Here is a 21,282-nt window from a genome sequence, read left to right on the forward strand (position 1 = left end):
GGACACCGCACTGGAATTTACACTCTAATGAAGAGGGCAGATGATAAACGAATACACATAGTCAAGCCAGATAATTTCAAAGAACAAACATGATCTGAAACTTGACACCAAAAAGGTGAGTGATTCTAGCCTTAAGTATCTGGTAGGAAGTAGCCTAGGCAGAGGGAACAGTAGGTGTCAAGGTTATAGCATAGCACGTTCCAGGAGAAACATGAGGTGAGGATGAAGGGAGCTCTGCATTAAGACTTTGGAGTTCTTAGCCCTTTGAAGCCCATCTGTGGACTCTGCTCAAGAATCCCTGCAGCAGGGTTCTCAAAATACTCACTTATTCATTCATTCATTTGTTCATTTATTTTTGAGACAAAAGTCTCACTTTCTTGTCCCTGGTAGAGCACTGTGGTGTCATAGCTCACAGTAACCTTGAACTCTTAGGCTTAAGCAATTCTCCTGCCTTAGCCTCTGGGGTACCTGGGACTACAGGCCCCTGCCACAATGCCCAGCTGTTTTCTTTCTTTTTTTTTGAGACAGAGTCTTAAGCTGTTATCCTGGGTAGAGTGCCATGGCATCACAGCTCACAGAAACCTCCAACTCCTGGGCTCAAGCGATTCTCCTGCCTCCGCCTCCCAAATAGCTGGGACTACAGGTGTCCACCATGACGCCCAGCTATTTTTTGGTTGCAGCTGTCATTGTTGTTTGGCGGCCGGGGCTGGATTCAAACCCGCCAGCTCAGATGTGTGTGGCTGAAGCCATAGGCACTAAGCCTTTTTTTTTTTTTTTTAAAGAGACAGGGTCTCACTCTTGCTCAGGCAGGTCTCAAACTTGTGAGCTCAAACAATCCACCCGCCTTGGCCTCCCAGAGTGTTGGAATTACAGGCATGAGCCTCCGCGCCCAGCCTAAAATACTCACTCTTTTACTTGCACAGTGGTGGCGTAGTTGGAGCAGGTACTCTCCACAGACATAGTGAAGCCCCGAGTGCTTTCAGTGGTGGCTGGCATGGAGATGAGTGTGACAGAGTAGGGCAGCTGGTCCTGAGCAGACTCCGTAGATAGCCTCTCAAACATGGGTGCCAGTACCACCTCGTTGTGGCACTTCCCACTGGGGAGAGGGCACAAAGGAGGCTAAGATCCTAGACTCCCACCTGGAAGCCCCTCAGCAACCACTGCACCATGTGGCTTCAAGCAACAGTATCCACAATCCCACTACCACCTTCTATGACATGATTCTACCTGGCTGCTCAGAATGAGAAGCTTGAGCTTTGAGGGCAGGCTGGGACTAGCAGTGGCAGGCTAGATCTGCAGCAAGTGGTATACTGGGGAGAATGATGGCCTGGAGATGATATGGCCTGGGTTCTTTTGCCCTCCCCTTGACACACAGTCAGAACCTTGTCCCTGCTCCCTTCCACTCCTTGGGCTTTAGGCTGACTTCATCTGTCAACCGAGGCAGTTCAATAGGGGAAGCTGGGTGAGCCTGGTCTGGGATCCTCCTCCAGAGCACCTTCCCCTGCCATTCTTTCCCTCTGAGAGGACTGCAGAGCAGAGTGAGGTTATTCTCATGGTAGCTAAGAACAGAACCCAGATAAATGTAAATCATTTTCTTATGGGTTACAGAGTTGGTTAAGAACATAGCTATGATGGGAATCCAGTGCTCTGACCACCCCAGTAGTCTTCCTGCCCAACTAACCCTGCCACATGCCCCTCTCTCCTGGCCATTCTTACTGGAGAGGACAGAGGAGCAACATCTTACCAGTAGAGGGTAGCGTGCTGTACCAGGGCATAAGCATCCCCATCTTCAATGATCACCCTGCAGCTCATACAGGCAAAGCATTCTGGGTGGTACTTGAACTCCCCGGCCACCTGTGAGTATGTGGTGAGAAGGGTACACAGAGGGAGGAAGTGAGTTATTACTGTTGCTGGAGTGAGGATGTGGTGAGTGAGTGACCACCAATCAAGGATCTACAGAACCCAGTTAAAATCTATCCTTTCACTTCTTGCCCTAGAGTTTCCAAAGGAAGTGCCAGATTGTGCCTCCTGACATTTCTGAGATTGCAAAAACCTGTTTTGGTCTCAGTCATTTCTCCATAAATAAGCACCTTCCATTAAAAATGCTCCTAGTTCTTCTAACATAGGGTGACTCTGCTTAAGGCCCTTGGTCTAGAGTAGGTCTGGAAGGCAGAGTCTCCTTCCGAGAGCTCATTCCAGAGTCTCCCTTTCTATTCCCAAACATAACCTAAGTGTATCCTCTTTTTTTTTTTTTTTTTTCCCAAGAGACAGTCTCACTTTGTTGCCCTCAGTAGAGTGCCATGACATCACAGCTCCCAGAAAACTCCAGCTCTTCGGCTTAGGTGATTCTCTTGCCTCAGCCTCCCGAGTAGCTGGTGCCCCACAACGCCTGGCTATTTTCTGTTGCTGTTTGGCTGAGGCCGGGTTTGAACTCGCTGGGTATATGGGGCCAGCACCCTGCTCACTGAGCTACAGGCGCCGCCCATGTATCCTCCTCTTAACCTGCAACAACTCTTCCAATGCATTGTGTCTCCTCCCTGCCTTCCCATCCACCTGTTCAATCTTGAGGAGAAGAAGCTTACCTGTCACTTAATAGGTGCTTAAAAGATACCTCATTGGTTGAAATAAATGAATAAAGGTGCTCTGGCAAATGGAAAGATCAAAAGATGGATGCCCACAGAGACCATAGTGCTGTCAGCAGATTCTGATGACCAGGGGAGCCAGATACTTACCATGACGGGCCCTGTCATCAGCAAGGAGCACCCATGGCAGAACTCCCCAAACTTCCCCCAGTAGTCCTTGTGGCAGTAGAGCTTCCCATCCTTCTCGTAGTACCAGTTGGTGAGGGAATCCTGGCATTCCGAACACCTGAAAGGCAAGAGAAGAACAGAAACTCTCCTGGATCTCTAGAACCAGGTCATTTAGGCTGTCCCTGGCTCCCAGGCCTACCAACAAAATGAACAGTCTCTTTGATTCAAATCCAGGATGGGAAAAAGTTATAGCTTTGTACTGTCTCCCCAAGGGAAGCTAGTGCAAGTGAACAAGGCCCCAGAAACCAGCTCTGTGTTGCCTGCCTCAGTGGGTAGATTAGTGTCTTAACTTCTTTGGGCCTTCGAGACCTCTGAAAATCTTCCCCCTCTGAAGATGCTTCCCCACAGAAATATGCACATATAAGGAAAATGTATATATAAATAACTTAGTTTTATGTCGAGGATTCTCTGAAGCCTATTTAGGGCCCCAGTTAAAAGCCTCTGGTTTAGGGGATAGGGGGTTATCGTGTATGGCACACCTCTTAGGGGCGGGGCACAACTGTAAGAGGGACTTTACCTAACAAATGCAATCAGTGTAACCTAATTCTTAATGAATGAATGTGAAACAATAAAAATGTTTCTTAATGAATGTGAAACAATAAAAATAAATAAATGCCTCTGGTTTAAACAGATATTTCAACTAACCAAAGAAGCTCAATTACCTCCAGTCATCAAAACCTATTCATCACCAACAGCATTACTGATGTAACATACTTGCCCCCCAAAATGTTAAACTCTAGCCTGAGCAATATAGTGAGACCTCATCTCTACAAAAAATTAGGGAAAAAAAAATTGGCCAGGTATAGCAACCCACACCTGTAGTCCCAGCTACTTGGGACTCTGAGAGGGAGAAGGATCTCTTGAGCCTAGAAGGTTAAGGGAGGGGCTCTGGCTGATGGAAAGATCACTATCTAAGGCTCAAATGACCCAAAAAACAAGAAAAAAAAGTTAAGCATAATAAAGGACTTAAATTTAAGGCATGAAACAATAAAAATCCTCAAAGAAAGCATAGGAAAAACAATGGAAGATATTGGCCTGGGGAAAGACTTCATGAAGAAGACTGCCATGGCAATTGCAACAACAACAAAAATAAACAAATGGGACTTCATTAAACTGAAAAGCTTCTGTACAGCTAAGGAGACAACAACCAAAGCAAAGGGACAACCTACACAATGGGAAAGGATATTTGCATATTTTCAATCAGACAAAAGCTTGATAACTAGGATCTATAGAGAACTCAAATTAATCCACACGAAAAAAGCCAACAATCCCATATATCAATGGGCAAGAGACATGAATAGAACCTTCTCTAAAGATGACAGACGAATGGCTGACAAACACATGAAAAAATGTTCATCATCTCTTTATATTAGAGAAATGCAAATCAAAACAACCCTGAGATATCATCTAACCCCAGTGAGAATGGCCCACATCACAAAATGTCAAAACTGCAGATGCTGGCGTGGATGTGGAGAGAAGGGAACACTTTTACACTGCTGGTGGGACTGCAAACTAGTACAACCTTTCTGGAAGGAAGTATGGAGAAACCTCAAAGCACTCAAGCTAGACCTCCCATTTGATCCTGCAATCCCATTACTGGCCATATACCCAGAAGGAAAAAAATCCTTCTATCATAAGGACACTTGTACTAGACTGTTTATTGCAGCTCAATTTACAATCGCCAAAATGTGGAAACAGCCTAAATGCCCACCAACCCAGGAATGGATTAACAAGCTGTGGTATATGTATACCATGGAATACTATTCAGCCATTAAAAAAAATGGAGACTTTACATCCTTCGTATTAACCTGGATGGAAGTGGAAGACATTATTCTTAGTAAAGCATCACAAGAATGGAGAAGCATGAATCCTATGCACTCAATTTTGATATGAGGACAATTAATGACAATTAAGGTTATGGGGGCGGGGAGGAAAAGCAGAAAGAGGGATGGAGGGAGAGGGGTGGGGCCGTTGTGTGTGTCACACTTTATGGGGGCAAGACATGATTGCAAGAGGGACTTTACCTAACAATTGCAATCAGTGTAACCTGGCTTATTGTACCCTCAATGAATCCCCAACAATAAAAAAAAAAAAAAAAGTTAAGCATAAAGAAAGTAATTGGGAAAGTTGAACATGGTGGCTCATGCCTGTAATCTCAGCACTTGGGAGGCTGAGGCAGGTAGATTGCCTGAGCTCATGAGTTCAGACCAACCTGAGCAAGAGTGAGACCCTGTCTCTAAAAAATAGCTGGGTGCTGTGGTGGGCACCTGTAGTCCTAGCTACCTGGGAGGCTGAGGCAAGAGAATCACTTGAGCCCAAGAGTTTGAGGTTGCTGTAAGCCTTAAGATGCCACAGCACTCTATCAAGGGTAACCAAGTGAGACTTTGTCTCAAAACATAAACAAAAAAACATAATTGGGCAAATATAGAATGTGGATCATTATGAAAGATAAATGCTTTTGAGTCTTCCAAAAAGTTAATGTCATGAGGGAGAACAAAGGCAGAGATTAAAAACAGCCTACAAATGCCGCCAATGGCAATGCCTCACCCTTGGATTCATTTTATTTTAGTTTTTTCTTGGATTCAATTTTAGACTGAAAAAACAAATAGCCACAAGTAACATTTTTTTTTGGAACAATTGAGGAAATTTGAATTTGGACTATATATTACATTATATTGTGAAATTACTGTCAATTTTCTTGGATATAATAACAATACTTGGGTTATATAGGAGAATTCTTAGCAGAAACATATTAAAATATTTAAGGGTGAAAGTCAAGATGCTTACAACTTATTTTCAAATATCTCAGCAAAAATACATATAAACAAAGTATATAGAGAGGCAAGAGAAAGTGACAGTAAGTTAACAAATGATGCACTTAGGACGGTACCTGTGGCTCAGTGAGTAGGGTGGTGGCCCCATATACTGAGGGTGGTGGGTTTGAACCCGGCCCCGGCCAAACTGCAACCAAAAAATAGCTGGGCGTTGTGGTGGGCGCCTGTATTCCCAACTACTCAGGAGGCTGAGGCAAGAGAATCGCCTAAGCCCAAGAGCTGGAGGTTGCTGTGAGCTGTGACGCCATGGCATTCTACCGAGGGTGACACAGTGAGACTCTGTCTCTATAAGAAAAACCTAAAACTGGGCAGTGCCTGTGGCTCAGTGAGTACGGCGCCGGCCCCATATGCCGAGGGTGGCGGGTTCGGACCCAGCCCCGGCCAAACTGCAACAGAAAAATAGCCGGGCGTTGTGCTGGGCGCCTGTAGTCCCAGCTGCTCGGGAGGCTGAGGCAAGAGAATTGCATAAACCCAAGAGTTAGAGGTTACTGTGAGCCATGTGACGCCAAGGCCCTCAGACTCTGTCTCTACAAAAAAAAAAAAAAAAAAAGGGCGGCGCCTGTGGCTCAGTGAGTAGGGTGCCAGCCCCATATGCCGAGGGTGGCGGGTTCAAACCCAGCCCCGGCCAAACTGCAACAAAAAAATAGCCGGGTGTTGTGGCGGGCGCCTGTAGTCCCAGCTACTCGGGAGGCTGAGGGAAGAGAATCGCGTAAGCCCAAGAGTTAGAGGTTGCTGTGAGCCGTGTGACGCCATGGCACTCTATCCGAGGGCGGTACAGTGAGACTGTCTCTACAAAAAAAAAACAAAAAAAACCTAAAACTAAAACTAAAACAAGTGATGCACTTAGGGCATGTGGGTGTTCTTTGAAATGCTTTTTCAACTTTTCTAAATATTTAAAAATTTTCAAAATGGGGGGCGGCGCCTGTGGCTCAGCGGGTAGGGCGCCGGTCCCATATGCCGGAGGTGGCGGGTTCAAACCCAGCCCCGGCCAAAATTAAAAAAAAAAAAAAAAAAAATTTTTTCAAAATGGATTATTTGGGGAAAACCCCAAACTCCATTAGTACTATGTTAAGATGTAGATGTCAGGTACCTTGTTGCCCGGTCACTCGGCTGTGAAGTCCCACCTTTCAGTCAGGTCAGGTGTGCTCTCAGACCCTAGGTGTACACAAACCTCCTCCTTCCTCTGAACCCCCCCAGCACACAACTAAGCTCCCTGGCCTGCTGAGCCCACCTCATCTCTTTTTTTTCTGGTTAAAGACGCTCTTTTCTCATTGTCAAAATCCTACACACACACACTGGCCTCGCCTTGCTTGTAAAGAGGCCCTCTTAGTTTGAGTCCTAACCCTGCCCTGTACTGGTTATGGTGTCTTGGGCGAGATACTTCACTTCTCTGACTCGTTTTCCTCATCTGTAAAAGAATTGGTGTGTGGGAGGTGCCTGTGGCTCAGTGAGTAGGGCACCGGCCCCATATACCAAGGGTGGTGGTTTCAAAACCGGCCCCGTCCAAACTGCAACAAAAAATAGCCGGGCATTGTGGCCAGCGCCTGTGGTCCCAGCTACTCAAGGGGCTGAGGCAAGAGAATCGCCTAAGCCCAGGAGTTGGAGGTTGCTGTGAGCTGTGATGCCACAGCACCCTATCGAGGGCGACAAAGTAAAAAAAAAAAACAAACAAACCAGAATTGGTGTGAAAATTAAATGCAATAATATGTACTAAGAGTATAGAAAGCTAGATTAAAAAAAAAAAACAAAGAGTATAGAATGCTTATATAGAAGACCTAGGATAACAGTAATTCGATAAATGTTAACTGGTATGATGATAATGATAACATAATAGCAGCTCACATTATTGACTCCTTAGTAGCACTAGCTGGGCAGCTTTGGCCATTTTCTTTTAGTAGCTTTCTCTCACTGACAAAATGTAACTAACAGCATCCTACTACAAAAAGCCAACATGAGGACTAAATAAGGTAATGTATGAGAAGCCTTTTGAAGCAAGTGCATTATTATAATAACTTGCTAGGCACTGCAGATATAAAAGATAGAACATGAGGTGCCCTACTCCACCTTCCATGCTTATGAAGAGTAGGGCCAAATAAAGTCTAGACAAAATTTAACAACGTAAGATGAGAGGATGCAATGAGTCCTACTAGTTCTGAGTACTGCAGGAGGTGGAGAAGGGAGAAAGGAATGAGTTGAGTTGAGACAGCTGTGGAGGTCTAGAGAAGCAGAACCCTGAGGATCTCTTTATCTTTTTGTCCAGTTCCCCCTCGGTACTCAACAAACACTGATGGCTGTTTCCATCCTCTTGCTTTTCCTACTTGTCTTATGGAAGCTGAACTTCACAGTCTTCAGAGCAGGGTATGGTGTAAAGAGTATGGATGTCAAGTGTCCAGAACTGAGCAGTGAGGAGGGCGGCAGAGTGGAAGACCCTACTCTGGGCTTAGACACCTTTCCATGTAAGATGCTTATTGGTAGCAGCACCCATAGCTCACTGGGTAGGGCGCCAACCACATAACACCCAGGCAGGCGGGTTCAAACCTAGCCTGGGCCAGCTAAAACAACAATGACAACTGCAACAAAGTAATAGCTGGGCACTGTGGTGGGCACCTGCAGTCACAGCTACTTGGGAGACTGAGGCAAGAGAATCCCTTAAGCCCAAAGAGCACAGCCAACCATATGGCTAAAGTCACTACCAAAGTTTGAGCTTTCCGTGAGCTGTGCCGCCACGGCACTCTACCAAGGGCAACATTGTGAGACTGTCTCATTAAAAAAAAAAAGATGCTTATTGGATGAGCTCTGAGTTGGAAGGAAAGAGGCCTGGGTTCAAGTCTTTAGGTGCTATATACCAGTGGACAAGCCCCTCTCCTTCTCTGGATCAGTTTCCCCACCTGTGAAATGACTGGACACACTATACCCCAGGTCCCCTCAACCCTGTGCATATTATGTTTTTCCCTAGATGACCTGAGGGTCAAATCTCAACACCACCATTCACCCAGTAAGTGATACTGGGCTAGACCCTATCCTTCTTTTTCATTAGTGAAATGGCAAAGTTAGCACCTACTTTCACAGTAGCAGTGAGGACTAAATGTGGTTCTTTTTTTGTTAGAGACAGAGTTTCACTTTGTCACCCTCGCTAGAGTACCTTGGCGTCACAACTCACAGCACCCTCAAATTCTTGGGCTTAAGCGATTCTCTTGCCTCAGCCTCCCGATTAGCTGGGACTACAGGCATCTGCCACAACACCCGACTGTTTTTTTGCAGTTTGGCCAGGGCTGGGTTCAAACCTGTCCCCTTGGTGTATGGGACCGACGCCGTACTCACTGAGCCACAGGGGCTGCCCCTAAATGTGGTTTTGAATGACCAGGAGGTGCTAAGGGTGGGCAGAGACTTTTGCCTTGCCTCTTGTCTTATAACTTAAAAGCTCCCAAATAAACATTTTTCTCCTTTACTAGACTGTGAACTCGGTGAAGATAGAAACAAGTGTCCCATTTAATCTTGGCAGACTTAACACCTAACAAAGGGTCTGGCAGAGCAGGCCCTTAGCAAACATTTCAAAACTGGAAATGGCAGGTGTGGCAAAAACCAGTAGCTCAGGTAGGAGCAAAAGGGTTCCATGGCTCACGGTCACCAGTCCTTTCTGTCTCCTATCTGCAGTGGAGAAAAGCTGGTGTAGACATATTTTCACTCAACTGCAGGCCTGGGCTCTGTTACGAGCTTGCAATGGTATGTGCGCCGCAGGGGACGGGAGCACCAGAACACACCCTCCTTTCCATTGCCGATATCCTGCTTTTGTTTGCTGCAAGTAGCCCTGGCCAGGACCAGGAGAGGGAATAGGTAGAGAAACAAGTACGGACAAGCAGGAGACAGCCGTACCAGCTTGCCGGGAAGAACACCTGGCTGAGAGGAATACCAACAGTAAACCCATCTGTGTCAAGCAATGTATTTGAAAAGTACAGCCAGCCATATGGCCAAAGTCACTACCACAGATGTCTTCAAAGAACAGGAAGGTCAATAGCTGATAAAAGGGCGCGCTATGACTCCCTAACCTCTGTTTTGCCACAGAACACAACTGGGTTCTTCTTAGAGTACTGGAGAAGTTACCATGATAGATTTTATAGTTCTAGCTTAGCTATTTTTTCTTTTTTGGGAGACAGAGTCTCACTATGTCACCCTCGGTACAGTGCTGTGGCGTCACAGCTCACAGCATCCTCAAACTCTTGGGCTTAAGTGATTGTCTTGCCTCAGCCTCCCGGATAGCTGGGACTATAAGTGCCTGCCACAACGCCTGGCTATTTTTTGGTTGTAGTTGTCACTGTTGTTTAGCAGGCCCTGGCCAGGCTCAAACCCACCAGCTTCGGTGTATGTGGCTGGTGCTCTACTCACTGAGCTACAGGCACCGAGCTTTTTTTTTGAGACAGAGTCTCACTGTGTTGCCCTCAGTAGAGTCCTGTGGTGTCATAGCTCACAGCAACCTCAAACTCTTGGGCTTAAGAGATTCTCTTGCCTCAGCCTCCCAAGTAGCTGGAACAACAGGTGCCCACCACAACGCCTGGCTATTTTTTTGTTGCAGTTATTTAGCTGGCCTGGGCCAGGTTTGATCTAGCTTAGCTATTAACAGCTATTGTTGGGCCAGGTGCAGTGGCTCACACTTGTAATCCCAGCACTTAGGAGGCCAAGGCAGGTAGACTGCCTGGGCTCATGAGTTTTATCTTTTATTTTTTTGCAGTTTTTGGCCGGGGCTGGGTTTGAACCCACCACCTCCGGCATATGGGGCTGGCACCCTACTCCTCTGAGCCACAGGCGCCACCCAGGGCTCATGAGTTTGAGACCAACCTGAGCAAGAGCGAGACCCTGTCTCTAAAAAATAGCCAGGTGCTGTGGTGGGCTCCCATAGTCCCAGTTACGTGGGAAACTGAGGCAAGAGAGAGTTTGAGGTTGCTGTGAGCTAAGATGCCACAGCACTCTACCAAGGGTAACCAAGTGAGACTCTGTCTCAACAAAAAAAACAAAAAAGGCTATTGTTACTTGAACACCACCTGTATTCCAGGTCCTATTTGAGGAACCTTACTTACATTATCTCTAATCCTGACCACAACTCCACAAAGTGGTAGGATTAGCCCTGTTTTACAGACTAGAAGACCACAAAGCAGAGTTAAAGTCAAGTCATTTTGCAAAGTTGCCCAATATGTAAGTGATGGAGCTGGCATGTGAACCTATGTGTTCTTTGCTATAAGCCATCTCCACTGTACTACACCATGAGAGACACTACCTCACCAGGGTGATATAGCACGTCTCAATGGCTGAGCCTTAGGATTCTCCTAAAAATATGGAGGAAGAAGCCCATATAGCTCAAGACCCTTTAAGTGTTAACACGTCACAATGCTTCTCCTTTAACCCAAGCACTGAGTGTTAAATGGCACAATTAATTCTCCTCTTTCATTATTCCAGTGTTCTCTTCTCTAGTGGTCTCTGTCCTTTTAAGAAAGGAATCTAAAACACACTCTAGAAATGTTTTGTTACTCAAAAATGTCCCACCTTAGATTCTCGGAGGGCATCCATTCTTTCCAAAGCCAAGACTTTTACCCAGCTTTCAGTTTTTGAAGGCTTCAAGTCAAAGTCAAATCTGCCTTGGTTTTTTCAGGCCTAAGGGCACCCAGCTGGAAAGTGGTGAATGAAGCTGGGTTTGAACCCAGGGCTGAGGTGCCAGTCATCACACTCTCCCCCCTACATTGAGTATACACACGATGGCAACCTCTAACACTCATCTTCTAAAACATTATATAGGACCTGGGCAGATACAAAGCGAAAGGAACCGAAGTGGTGAGTTCAGCAGGTCAACTCAGATCCAAACTAAGGCCTTTTGAGTCAGAAGAGAACACAAGGAATTAAAAAAAAAAATCAGTTGAGATTTTCATAAACAACTCTGTCCAGACATGGGTCCATGTTCCTTCTCTACTATTTGATATCTGTGTCACTAAAAGCCAGTTACTTCATGACTCTGAGCCTCGGTTCCTCTTTTGTACACTGGTGATGATAAAATCTCATAGGTGGTGAGAATTAAATTATGTACAAATGCCTTGCATAATGCCTGGCTCACAGCAGGTACCCAGTAAATGTTCATTTCTTTCTCTCTCCACTTTGAGAACACCAAGGGCAAACGTAGACAGACCTCTTTCCCCCAAGCCCAAGAGATATGGACCTACTTGTCCTCTCAGACCAATTATATATATAATTATATATAAGAGTTCTATTTGAGATAGAGTTCTATTATGTCGCCCTCGGTAGAGTGCTGTGGTGTCACAGCTCACAGCAACCTCAAACTCTTGGACTATAGGTGCCCGCCACACCTGGCTATTTTTTGGTTGTAGCTGTCGTTATTTTAGTAGGTCCGGGCTGGGCTCAAACCACCAGCTTCGGTGTATGTGGCTGGCACCATACCCACTGAGCTACAGGTGCCGAGCCACTGCCTGGCTATTTTTTTGTTGCAGTTGTCATTGTTGTTTAGCTGGCCTGGGCGCCACCAAACAGATTTTTGTAAGTAGAGAAGAAAGGTCTTAGAACGAATTATGTATCTAATCATTTAGAAATCAATAGATTCTTATCAACTTCTACCAATTAGGAGATAGTTACTGTATATCCAGGATGTGTAAGAACAAGTAAGCAAAGTTCAGTGCCAAGAGAAGACAAGTGAGATAAGATACAGGCCCAGTCCTCACTCACATCCCAAATTCTTTTTTTTTCCAGTTTTTGGCCAGGGCTGGGTTTGAACCCACCACCTCTGGAATATGGGGCCAGCACCCTACTCCTTTGAGCCACAGGTGCCGCCCCAAATTCTTCAGACCAAATGTTTATAACTAAATACTCAACCTTATGAGGTAAGGGAACCAAACAGTCATTATAGCAGAGTTGTATGTGTTGAAGAACAAGCCCTCCCTTGTCCTGTAAAGGCCTAGCTGGATGCTCATCCATAATCTTCCTGAGTGAGCAGCCAGTTGCAGAGAAGATACTTCTAACCCCTAGCCCCTGAACTCTGGGCCAGGAGAAAGGGAAGCTCCCTCCATCACAGCCCAAGGGCACCCTGAGAGCAATGGGGATGCCAACTCTCCCCCAGGGCCCAGATGACAGGGGCCTAGAGCTTCTGTCAGAGCCCCATCTTTAACCACCAAAGATCCCTTTATTACTTCTCCTTCTTGCAGACTCTATAAATTGAAACAGTGTATCATTAAGCTATAATTATTATGAAATTATGTTGTTATTCCGTTTAAAAAAATTAACCCAACAGACATCGAACCTCTGATCAGCAAGAAATAAGAATTATTGGAGCATGTTGATTGAGTTTCAACCAAAAGCCTGTAGTTTTTGTGCAGTAATTTGTGCAGTTGTACAGCAGTTCAAGATAGGGCCTCCATTATTTGGAAAATAATGAAAAAGAGCTTGTGTGTCAGAAATTGGGAACCATTCACCTGATCTAAATCCTTCATTTTTAAGATGAAGAGAAAAAGAGTCTTAGAGGACCTAAGGCGGCTGTTTAAGGTTACTGTTAAGCTGGGCAGAGTTAAGGATAATATTTCCCTTTAAACATGGACTGCTTTAGAGTACAAAGATATGCTTGTTTTCTATAAGAGATAATATATAAACCCAAGCTAAAATTAGGCAAAACTCTATAAAAAGAAAAATCCTTTAAAGATGTCAGACTTGCCTGTAGTCCCAGCTACTCAGGAGACTGAGGCAAGAGAATCGCTTAAGCCCAAGAATTTGAAGTTGCTGTGTCACCACAGCACTCTACCAAGGGTGAGACTCTGTCTCAAAAAGGAAAAAAAAAAAAAGAAAGAAAGAAAATAAATTAATACATGGGCGGCACCTGTGGCTCAGTGAGTAGAGCGCCAGTCCCATATACCGAGGGTGGCGGGTTCAAACCCGGCCCCAGCCAAACTGTAACAAAAAAATAGCTGGGCATTGTGGTGGGCACCTATAGTCCCAGCTATTTGGGAGGCTAAGGCAAGAGAATCGCCTAAGCCCAAGAGCTGGAGGTTGCTGTGAGCTGTGATGCCACAGCACTATACCGAGGATGACAAAGTCAGACTCTTGTCTCAAAAATAAATAAATAAATAAATAAGTCAGACAAAAGTCATTCCCTAATTTACCTCTTTTGGAAATTTCAATTTGAGTTTTCTTACCTGGAAGCACACCTGTAATTATATCTCGCCCCTCATCCTAGAGGTGTGGGCAGGGAAGACAGTGCACTCTCTGCTGAGTATGGCTGCCAGGCAGGGGTGTAGGGCACAGAAATGATATTCTTCTTTCCCTGTTCCCTCTTGCCTCCCTCAAATAGTCACGCCTGATCATGTCCCCGTGGAATCTGGTTGCGTCACTTTCCTTGCAACCACAGCCCCAGAAAGCCTGTGGACTTTGTACTCCCTGAGAGGCCTGGGGTCAAGGACTTAATCTGTTCCATAGAATCTGGTGTTCAGGATCTTGGAAAGTCCAGCTCCTATGTTCTGCTGAGGAAACTGATGCCCAGGGAGACGGTAGGCAGAGAGGATCCCTTGAGGTCAGAGAGGATCCCTTGAGGATGCCCTATAATAAAAGTGGGTCTAATGGTAGAAGTCTTTCTGACCAGGATGGTCCTTCCCCTGGGGCACAGAGATGTGTGGCCAGCTAACTAACTCTTCAGAAGTGGCTTCAGGAATGTGCCCTCTTGGGGGAAGGAGAGACAGTATGGGAAGTCAGTCAGTCCAGTAACCCCCTGACTCCAGCTAGGCAAACAGAGCTTGGATGGTTCTCCAGAAAGGCTGGGGCAGAACAAGACAAAGGACAGCAGGACCTGTGTGGCATTGGTGGCCTGACTCTCGAAGGTACAGGTTGAGAGTTCATTATCTGCTCTAGCTCCAGCTCCTAAGAAGTTATGTCCTGCCCTTCAAAGATTAAAAGAGGTACAACGTTACTGGTTCCTGGTTCCTGAAGAAACAACCTTTCCCCCAAGCTGCCTTTTCAGGATTAAGAGTAAAAGCAATTAAAGAGGACCTGAACAAATGGCTACTTTAACCTTTGGTGTCTTGATTCCACATGGTAAAACCTTCCCCAAATAAACTCAGTATCAATTCCCATTGGCTTTTCAGAAAAGCTTTAACACCCCTTCAACATATCAGGCAAATTAATCCTTTTTATGCTGTCTGCTGATGGAGGAAAGCAAACCTGAGAATGCCCCTGAGGGAGCTGCAGCCACCTGAAGGTTGAAAGGAACTCAGGAAGACAGAAAAACCCAAGTAGACCCCACATATTAACTTGTTGAAGCTAGTTGCCTCATCTGTAAAATGGGGATACATAATCTCTTTAGGCTGTTGAGAGATTAAAGGATAAAGTACCTTGCAGGATGCCTGGTAGAGCCAGCATTAAGGACCAGTTTCCTTCTCCTTCCCCCAACCCAGACACTTCCCACCACCCTACTAGGCTCCAGTAATTCAGTGAAACCACATGGTACTCTGCTTTTCTGCCCATGGTCTGGTCACCTGACTAGTGTACTAGCAGCAAGATCTGGGCACGGAGCTAGGTTGGGGAAGCCTGAAGGGAAAAGTCGACCAGGACCACTGGTGAGGGGGAGGCAGTCCTTGGAACAACTGGCTGCTCCCAAAGAAAGAAAACAAGCCCCACCCCAGCCAGGAATGGCTTCATTCAGAAGGGACCCAGAGGGCCAGAAACCCCCTGGGGAGTTTCTATGTGGGGTGGGGTGGGGCAATGAGCAAAGAAAGGCTGGTCAGAGGTAGAAAGTTTCCACACCTCCCTCTGAGAAACCCAAAGAGAGAACTCTGGCGGTACTCAAGGGGTGTGGGGGCTTGCCCAGCAGCTCAGGTATACACCAAAGCCAATTGTTGCAGTCTCAGAAGCACTTGCCAAGGTCTTTCCCCAGCAAGTATACTCATCTAGGAACTCAGAAGCCCTTCAAGTCCAGAAGCAAATGTGCTGCCATTAAGAGAACAAGCGTTTATAGGACACCTACTATGTACCAGGCTATCCACACCCAGGCCTTGCCAGCTTCTACAATTTGGCAAAACCTGCCTGTCCTGCTTGTTGGGACAAATTCCTGTGCAGGCAGCATGGCCCGCAGGTAAGACATGTGAGAGCTAGAAGAACAGTACCTTATTTGTGCTCCCCCCCCACCCCCAATAGTTAACACCTAGAGCAGGGCGGGTCAGTGGCATCTTTTAGGGGCTTTACCAGGAGTGTCTGGGAAGGAAGGGGAGCTGGGGCTCCCCAAGAATTTCCTTCTGGGTATATCCCTCATCTCACCATTTCTTGGACATAGTGGTGGTGCCTTGCCAGGCTGGTTCTGTATGGGTAAACCGATGGTTAAGGGATAAGTGAAGGCCTCCTCCCTTCCCTAAGGACTAGGAGCCAGGAAAAGAGATGGAGAAAGGGACTTGGAGACCAACTCACCGAAAGGGGTCTCTGGAGGTGAAGTAAGCAGGGACTGATAAGTAACTCCCCATCTTCTTCCCACGCCAGACAAACAGGCTCAGCTGCAAACCCGTCCGGGAGTGCCTCAAGCTGGCTGCAGACGGCCACCATGACAGGCCCGGGGCCCAGGGCTCCCGGCACCTCTGGCTACGGGCTGCCTGCTCACGCTCACCTCTCCCTCCGGAGCAGCTGGAGGAGAGTGAGGACTCCAGGCCACTTGCCCCCCAGCAGGTTCCCGCAGGGGCTCATGGCTGGGACAGCTCTTCCTGAGTTCTCAGAAGATCAGGCGGCCCCTCTGGACTCCGGAAGAATGACCTCTCTGCAGAGGCTACACACACACAGGCATTCTTGGGCAGGGGCCGGTGACTAGCCAAGAAAGAAGCGTTGCTGTCAAGTTAGCCTTCTTCTTCAGTCCCACCCCTGAATGAGGGAGGGAGGGAGGAAGAGGAGGGGCTCCCGTGGAACCGAGGTGTGTGGTTGGAGCAGCTGTTAGGAAACAGACCTTACAGGCAAGGGGTGGAGCCAGGCTGGAGTGAGGCTGTAGGCAGGCGCTGCAGACAATAACTGAGACTGGCTGAGCGTCTATCTCTGAGCTCAGTGAAGGGCAGGAGAGGACAGGAGAGATGGCGAGTTCATCAGACTTCAAATGTCCCCAGATGGAGGAGCTGCCTAAAGGGCAATAAATCTGCTTGGAGGTGAAAAAAGCCTGGGATCCCAGGTCCAGGCAGAGCCACGCGCCTCTCTGGCAGAACCAAGTTCAGAAGCGGGCTGGCATCTGCTCTGTCTGGCACTAGGGCCCCCATTCATCCACTGTCTCTGCTTGGCCTGGGAATAATCCCAAGAGCTGGCCAAGGTGCCACTTCCATTCCAGGGCACAGCTGTGTTGCAGATGAGGAAACAAGGCCCAGGGTATTAACTGGCTTCATTACTGGACTTGAGGCCATGATATCATTTCTCTGTCTCTAACCAGGCACACATGCTTCTCTACTATAAAGAGCCAGAAGTCACCCTGAAGCTGCTGTTTCTAGGGTGAGAAAGTTTGTGACAAAGGTGGTGGATGGGTTATAAGGGAGCCTTTTTCCATTCTTCCAAGTGAGCACAGGGACAAAATGAACGTGATAAATAAGAGAGAATGGGCTGGGGCAGTGCCTGTGGCTCAAAGGAGGAGGGTGCCAGCCCCATATGCTGGAGGTGGTGGGTTCAAACCCAGCGCCAGCCAAAAACTACAAAAAAAAAAAAAAAAAAAGAGAGAGAGAGAGAGAGAATGGGCTTGCATAAGCTACCATTTATTGAGAACTCAACATGTTCCAGGCCTTGTAAGAAGTGCTGAATACCTATTCTGTATCATATTTAAATGACCAGTATATAGGGTAAATGTTATCAACCCTATCTAATATATGAGGAAACAAGTTCAGAAGGGTTATGTCACTAGCCTGAATATAAATATCTGGTAAGTAATGAGGCTGGGTTTCAAACCCAGTTCACATGACTTTACAGCAGAGGTCAGCACACTTTTCCTATAAAGCGCCAGAAAGTAAATACCTTAGCTCTGTAAACCATACAGGCTGTCACAGCTACTGTGCCATTATAGTGCAAACATAGCTATATAAAATATAAATAGGCTGGGTGCAGTAGCTCAGGTCTGTAATCCTAGCCCTCTGAGAGACCAAAGCAGGAGGACTGCTTGAGCTTAGCAGTTAAGAGATCATTCTGAGGAAGAGTGAGACCTATCTCTACTAAAAATAGAAAAATTAGGCTAGGTGCCCATAGCTCAGTGGCTAGGGCACCAGCCACACACACCAGAGCTGGTAGGTTGGAATCCAGCCCAGGCCTGACAAACAACAATGACAACTACAACCAAAAAATAGCTGGGCGTTGTGGTGGGTGCCTGTAGTCCCAGCTACTTGGGAGGCTGAGGCAAAGGAATCACTTAAGCCCAAGAGTTTGAGGTTGTTGTGAGCTGTGACTCCACGCACTCTATTAGAGGACGACATAGTGAGACTCTGTCTAAAAAAGAAAAATTAGGCTGGGTGCGGTGGCTCAAGTCTGTAATCCTAGCATTCTGGTAGGCTGAGGTAGGTGGACTGCCTGAGCTCAGAAGTTCCAGACCACCCTGAGCAAGAGCAAGACCCCAACTCCAAAAAATATTAAAAAAAAAAAAAATAGCTGGGCTGGGTGCAGTGGCTCACGCCTGTAATCTTAGCACTCTGGGAGGCTGAGGTGGGTGAATTACTTGAGCTCACGAGTTCGAGACCGGACTCAGCAAAAAATTGAAACCCTGTCTCTACTAAAAAACAAACAAACAAATAAGAAACCGAGGCAAGAGGATCACCTGAGCCCAAGAGTTGGAGGTTGCTATTAGCTATGACACCACAGCACTCTACCCCGGGTGACAGCTGGAGACTATCTTAAGAAAAAAAAAAATTGTCGGGTGTTGTGGCAGGTGCCTGTAGTCCCAGCTACTTGAGAGGCTGAAGCAAGAGAATCACTAGAGCCTAAGAGTTCGAAGTTGCTATCAGCTATAACACCAAGGCACTCTAGCTTCTGTCTTTAAAAATAAATAAATAGGCTCAGCGCCTGTAGCTCAAGTGGCTAAGGTGCCAGCCACATACACCAGAGCTGGTGGGTTCGAATCCAGCCAGGGCTGCCAAACAACAATGACAACTACAACCAAAAAATAGCCAGGCAATGTGGTGGGTGCCTGTAATCTCAGCTACTTGGGAGGCTGAGGCAAGAGAATTGCTTGAGTCCAGGAGTTGGAGGTTGCTGTGAGCTGTGATATCACAGCACTCTACCCAGGGTGACAGCTTGAGGCTCTGTCTCAAAAATAAATAAATAAATAAATAAATAGGCTAGATGTGGTGGCTCACACCTATAATCCTAGCACTCTGGGAGGCCGAGGCGGGTGGATTGCCTGAGCCCTTGGGTTTGAGACCAGCCTGAGCCAGAGCGAGACCCCATCTCTACAAATAGCTGGGGGTGTGGCTGGCGCCTGTAGTCCTAGCAACTCAGCTTCAGCCCAGGAGTTTGAAGTTGTTGCGAGCTGTGATGCCATGGCACACTACCAAGGGTGACAAAGTGAAATTCTGTCTAAATCAATAAATAAAATAGGTGGGGCATGTTGGCTCACGCCTGTAATCCTAGCACTCTGGGATGCCAGGACTGGTGGATAGCTTGAGCTCACGATTCCAAGACCAGCTTGAGAAAAGTGAGAGCTCATCTCTACTAAAAATAGAAAAGGTGAGGCAAGAGGATTGCGTTAGCCCAAGAGTTCAAGGTTGCTGTGAGCTATGACGCCAGGACACTCTACCCAGGGTGACAGTCTGAGACTCTGCCTCAAAAAATATATATAAATAAAAATTAAAAAATAAATAGACATGGGTATGTTCTAATAAAGTCTTATTTATGAACACTGATATTTGAATTTCATATATAATTTTTGTGTATCACAGAAATATTCTTTTGCTTTTTATACCCAACCATTAAAAAATGTAAAAATTGGCTTGGCACTGTAGCTCAGTGAATAGGGTGCCAGCCACATACACCAAGGCTGGCAAGTTCAAGTCCGGCTGGGGCCCGCTAAACAACTGTAACCAAAACATAATAGCTAGGTGTTGTGGCAGGTGCATATAGTCCGAGCTACTCGAGAGGCTGGGGCAAGAGAATCGCTTAAACCCAAGAGTTTGAGGTTGCTGTGAGCTGTGGATGCCACTGCACTCTACTGAAGGAGACATAGTGAGTCTCAAAAAAAAAAAAGTAAAAATCCCAGGCCATAATAAACCCAGGCAGTGGGTAATAGTTTGCTGACCCCTGTTCTAGGGGCACAGAGCTCTCAACTGCTCTGTTCAGTGACTCTAATAGTAAATAACAGCTCTTGACAGCTGTATCTATCTACCATCCAACAGACGCCAGGTGCCAGCCCCAGAGGCAGCAGGGTAGGGAGGAGTGTGCACTGGAGGGGCATCCATCTTGCACTAAGCACTGGTTGCAGGGCTGTGTGTGTGAATGAATTTTAATCCACACTATTCCATAGTGCTATAATTTCCCTCTTTTACAGATGAAGGAACTGAGGTACAGAGAGGTTAAATAGCGTTCTTGAGTAAGTGAGAAGCAAAGCCAGAATTCAAACCCAGACTAGACAGTATAGACTGCCCTCTACCACGTTATACTGGAGCTCAGTCTGGGCCCAGAGCCAGAGTGTCTGGGTTTCAATGTGACAATGCATTGCATGTAAGCCCTTGGCAGAGTCTGGAACACATTAAGGGTTGATAAATGTTAGCTGTTAATATCATTAAGACTATTGTTACAACTACTATGGGCTAGCTATGTGGCCTTCAGCAAGTTGGTGACACCATTTGGGCCTTGCTTAGGTCTCTAAATAGCTTCCAGCTTCAACATTTTTTAGCCCTATGAGGGTCCCAAGGGTTCCTTGTTTCCTTGAGTACCAAGGTAAGTTTAAATCTCTCGAGCTGGCCCTGAGGGGATCAGGATCTGGGTCTGGAGGGGACACAGAGCCACAGAGGAGGTGGGGTAGAAGGAAGAACACCACACAGGATACTTAAAGAAAGGGCTGCCTAGCTGGAGAGCTGGGAGCTCTCTTTCTTCCAGACACAGAGGCAACCATTTTTCAGCAAAAATGTATTATGTTCCCTAAAATTCCATCGGGCAAGAAGGGGGCCCCCAAATAAGTCTGGAACCAGCAAATTATCTTCTAATTGTACCCTCTGATGTCCATCTGATGAACACAGTATGGATGGAAGAAAATGAAAGCCACAAAGAAACTGGGGCCAGGGAGCCCATGAACATAACTCCTCTTGACATTTCACACAGCTCTGCTGTTCCAGAGGCTGCGGGCGGCCCAGTGAGTCGGTGTCTAGGAATGCGAGCAGGAGGCTGCAGGCAGTCTCCTCTTACAAAGGACTTGGTGGGCGGGTGGGGAACTAGAGAAAGGACTTGTCAGTGCCATAACCGCTTCCCCCTGGAAGATGTGCAGCCATCTCCCAATATCTCCAGTGGAAGCGGAAGCCCTTCCCAGGTGGAATCCATTTGACCCCCATAAATCCAACTTCAGGAGGAACCTTTGAAGGATTGATCACCAGATATGATAAGCCACTGGTGGCTCAGACCCAAGTGTGTGACTCCTCAGGGCCAACTTCAAAGGGCCCAAACCACCCAGAATATAT

At 46.7% G+C, this 21,282-nt stretch overlaps 1 protein-coding gene across 3 annotated transcripts in view; it reads right to left on the bottom strand.

Moving 5' to 3' along the window:
* The window catches only part of LIMK2 (LIM domain kinase 2), a 79,294-nt gene that overhangs the window by 19,413 nt on the left and 38,599 nt on the right, over positions 1-21,282 (bottom strand). The window contains exons 2-6 of one of the 3 annotated variants that reach the window (XM_053586905.1): positions 16,602-16,768; positions 16,079-16,465; positions 2,733-2,868; positions 1,745-1,854; positions 908-1,096 (exon numbers count right to left, since the gene is read on the bottom strand). In XM_053586905.1, the coding sequence (XP_053442880.1) occupies positions 908-1,096; positions 1,745-1,854; positions 2,733-2,868; positions 16,079-16,131 (488 nt within the window). In that variant the 5' untranslated portion in view covers positions 16,132-16,465; positions 16,602-16,768. Of the gene's footprint in view, positions 1-907; positions 1,097-1,744; positions 1,855-2,732; positions 2,869-16,078; positions 16,769-21,282 lie in introns of all 3 variants that reach the window. The other 2 variants (XM_053586904.1, XM_053586903.1) reach the window with 2 other exon arrangements.

Source organism: Nycticebus coucang, chromosome 4 (assembly GCF_027406575.1).
Source record: "Nycticebus coucang isolate mNycCou1 chromosome 4, mNycCou1.pri, whole genome shotgun sequence".
NCBI classification, from domain to species: domain Eukaryota; kingdom Metazoa; phylum Chordata; class Mammalia; order Primates; family Lorisidae; genus Nycticebus; species Nycticebus coucang.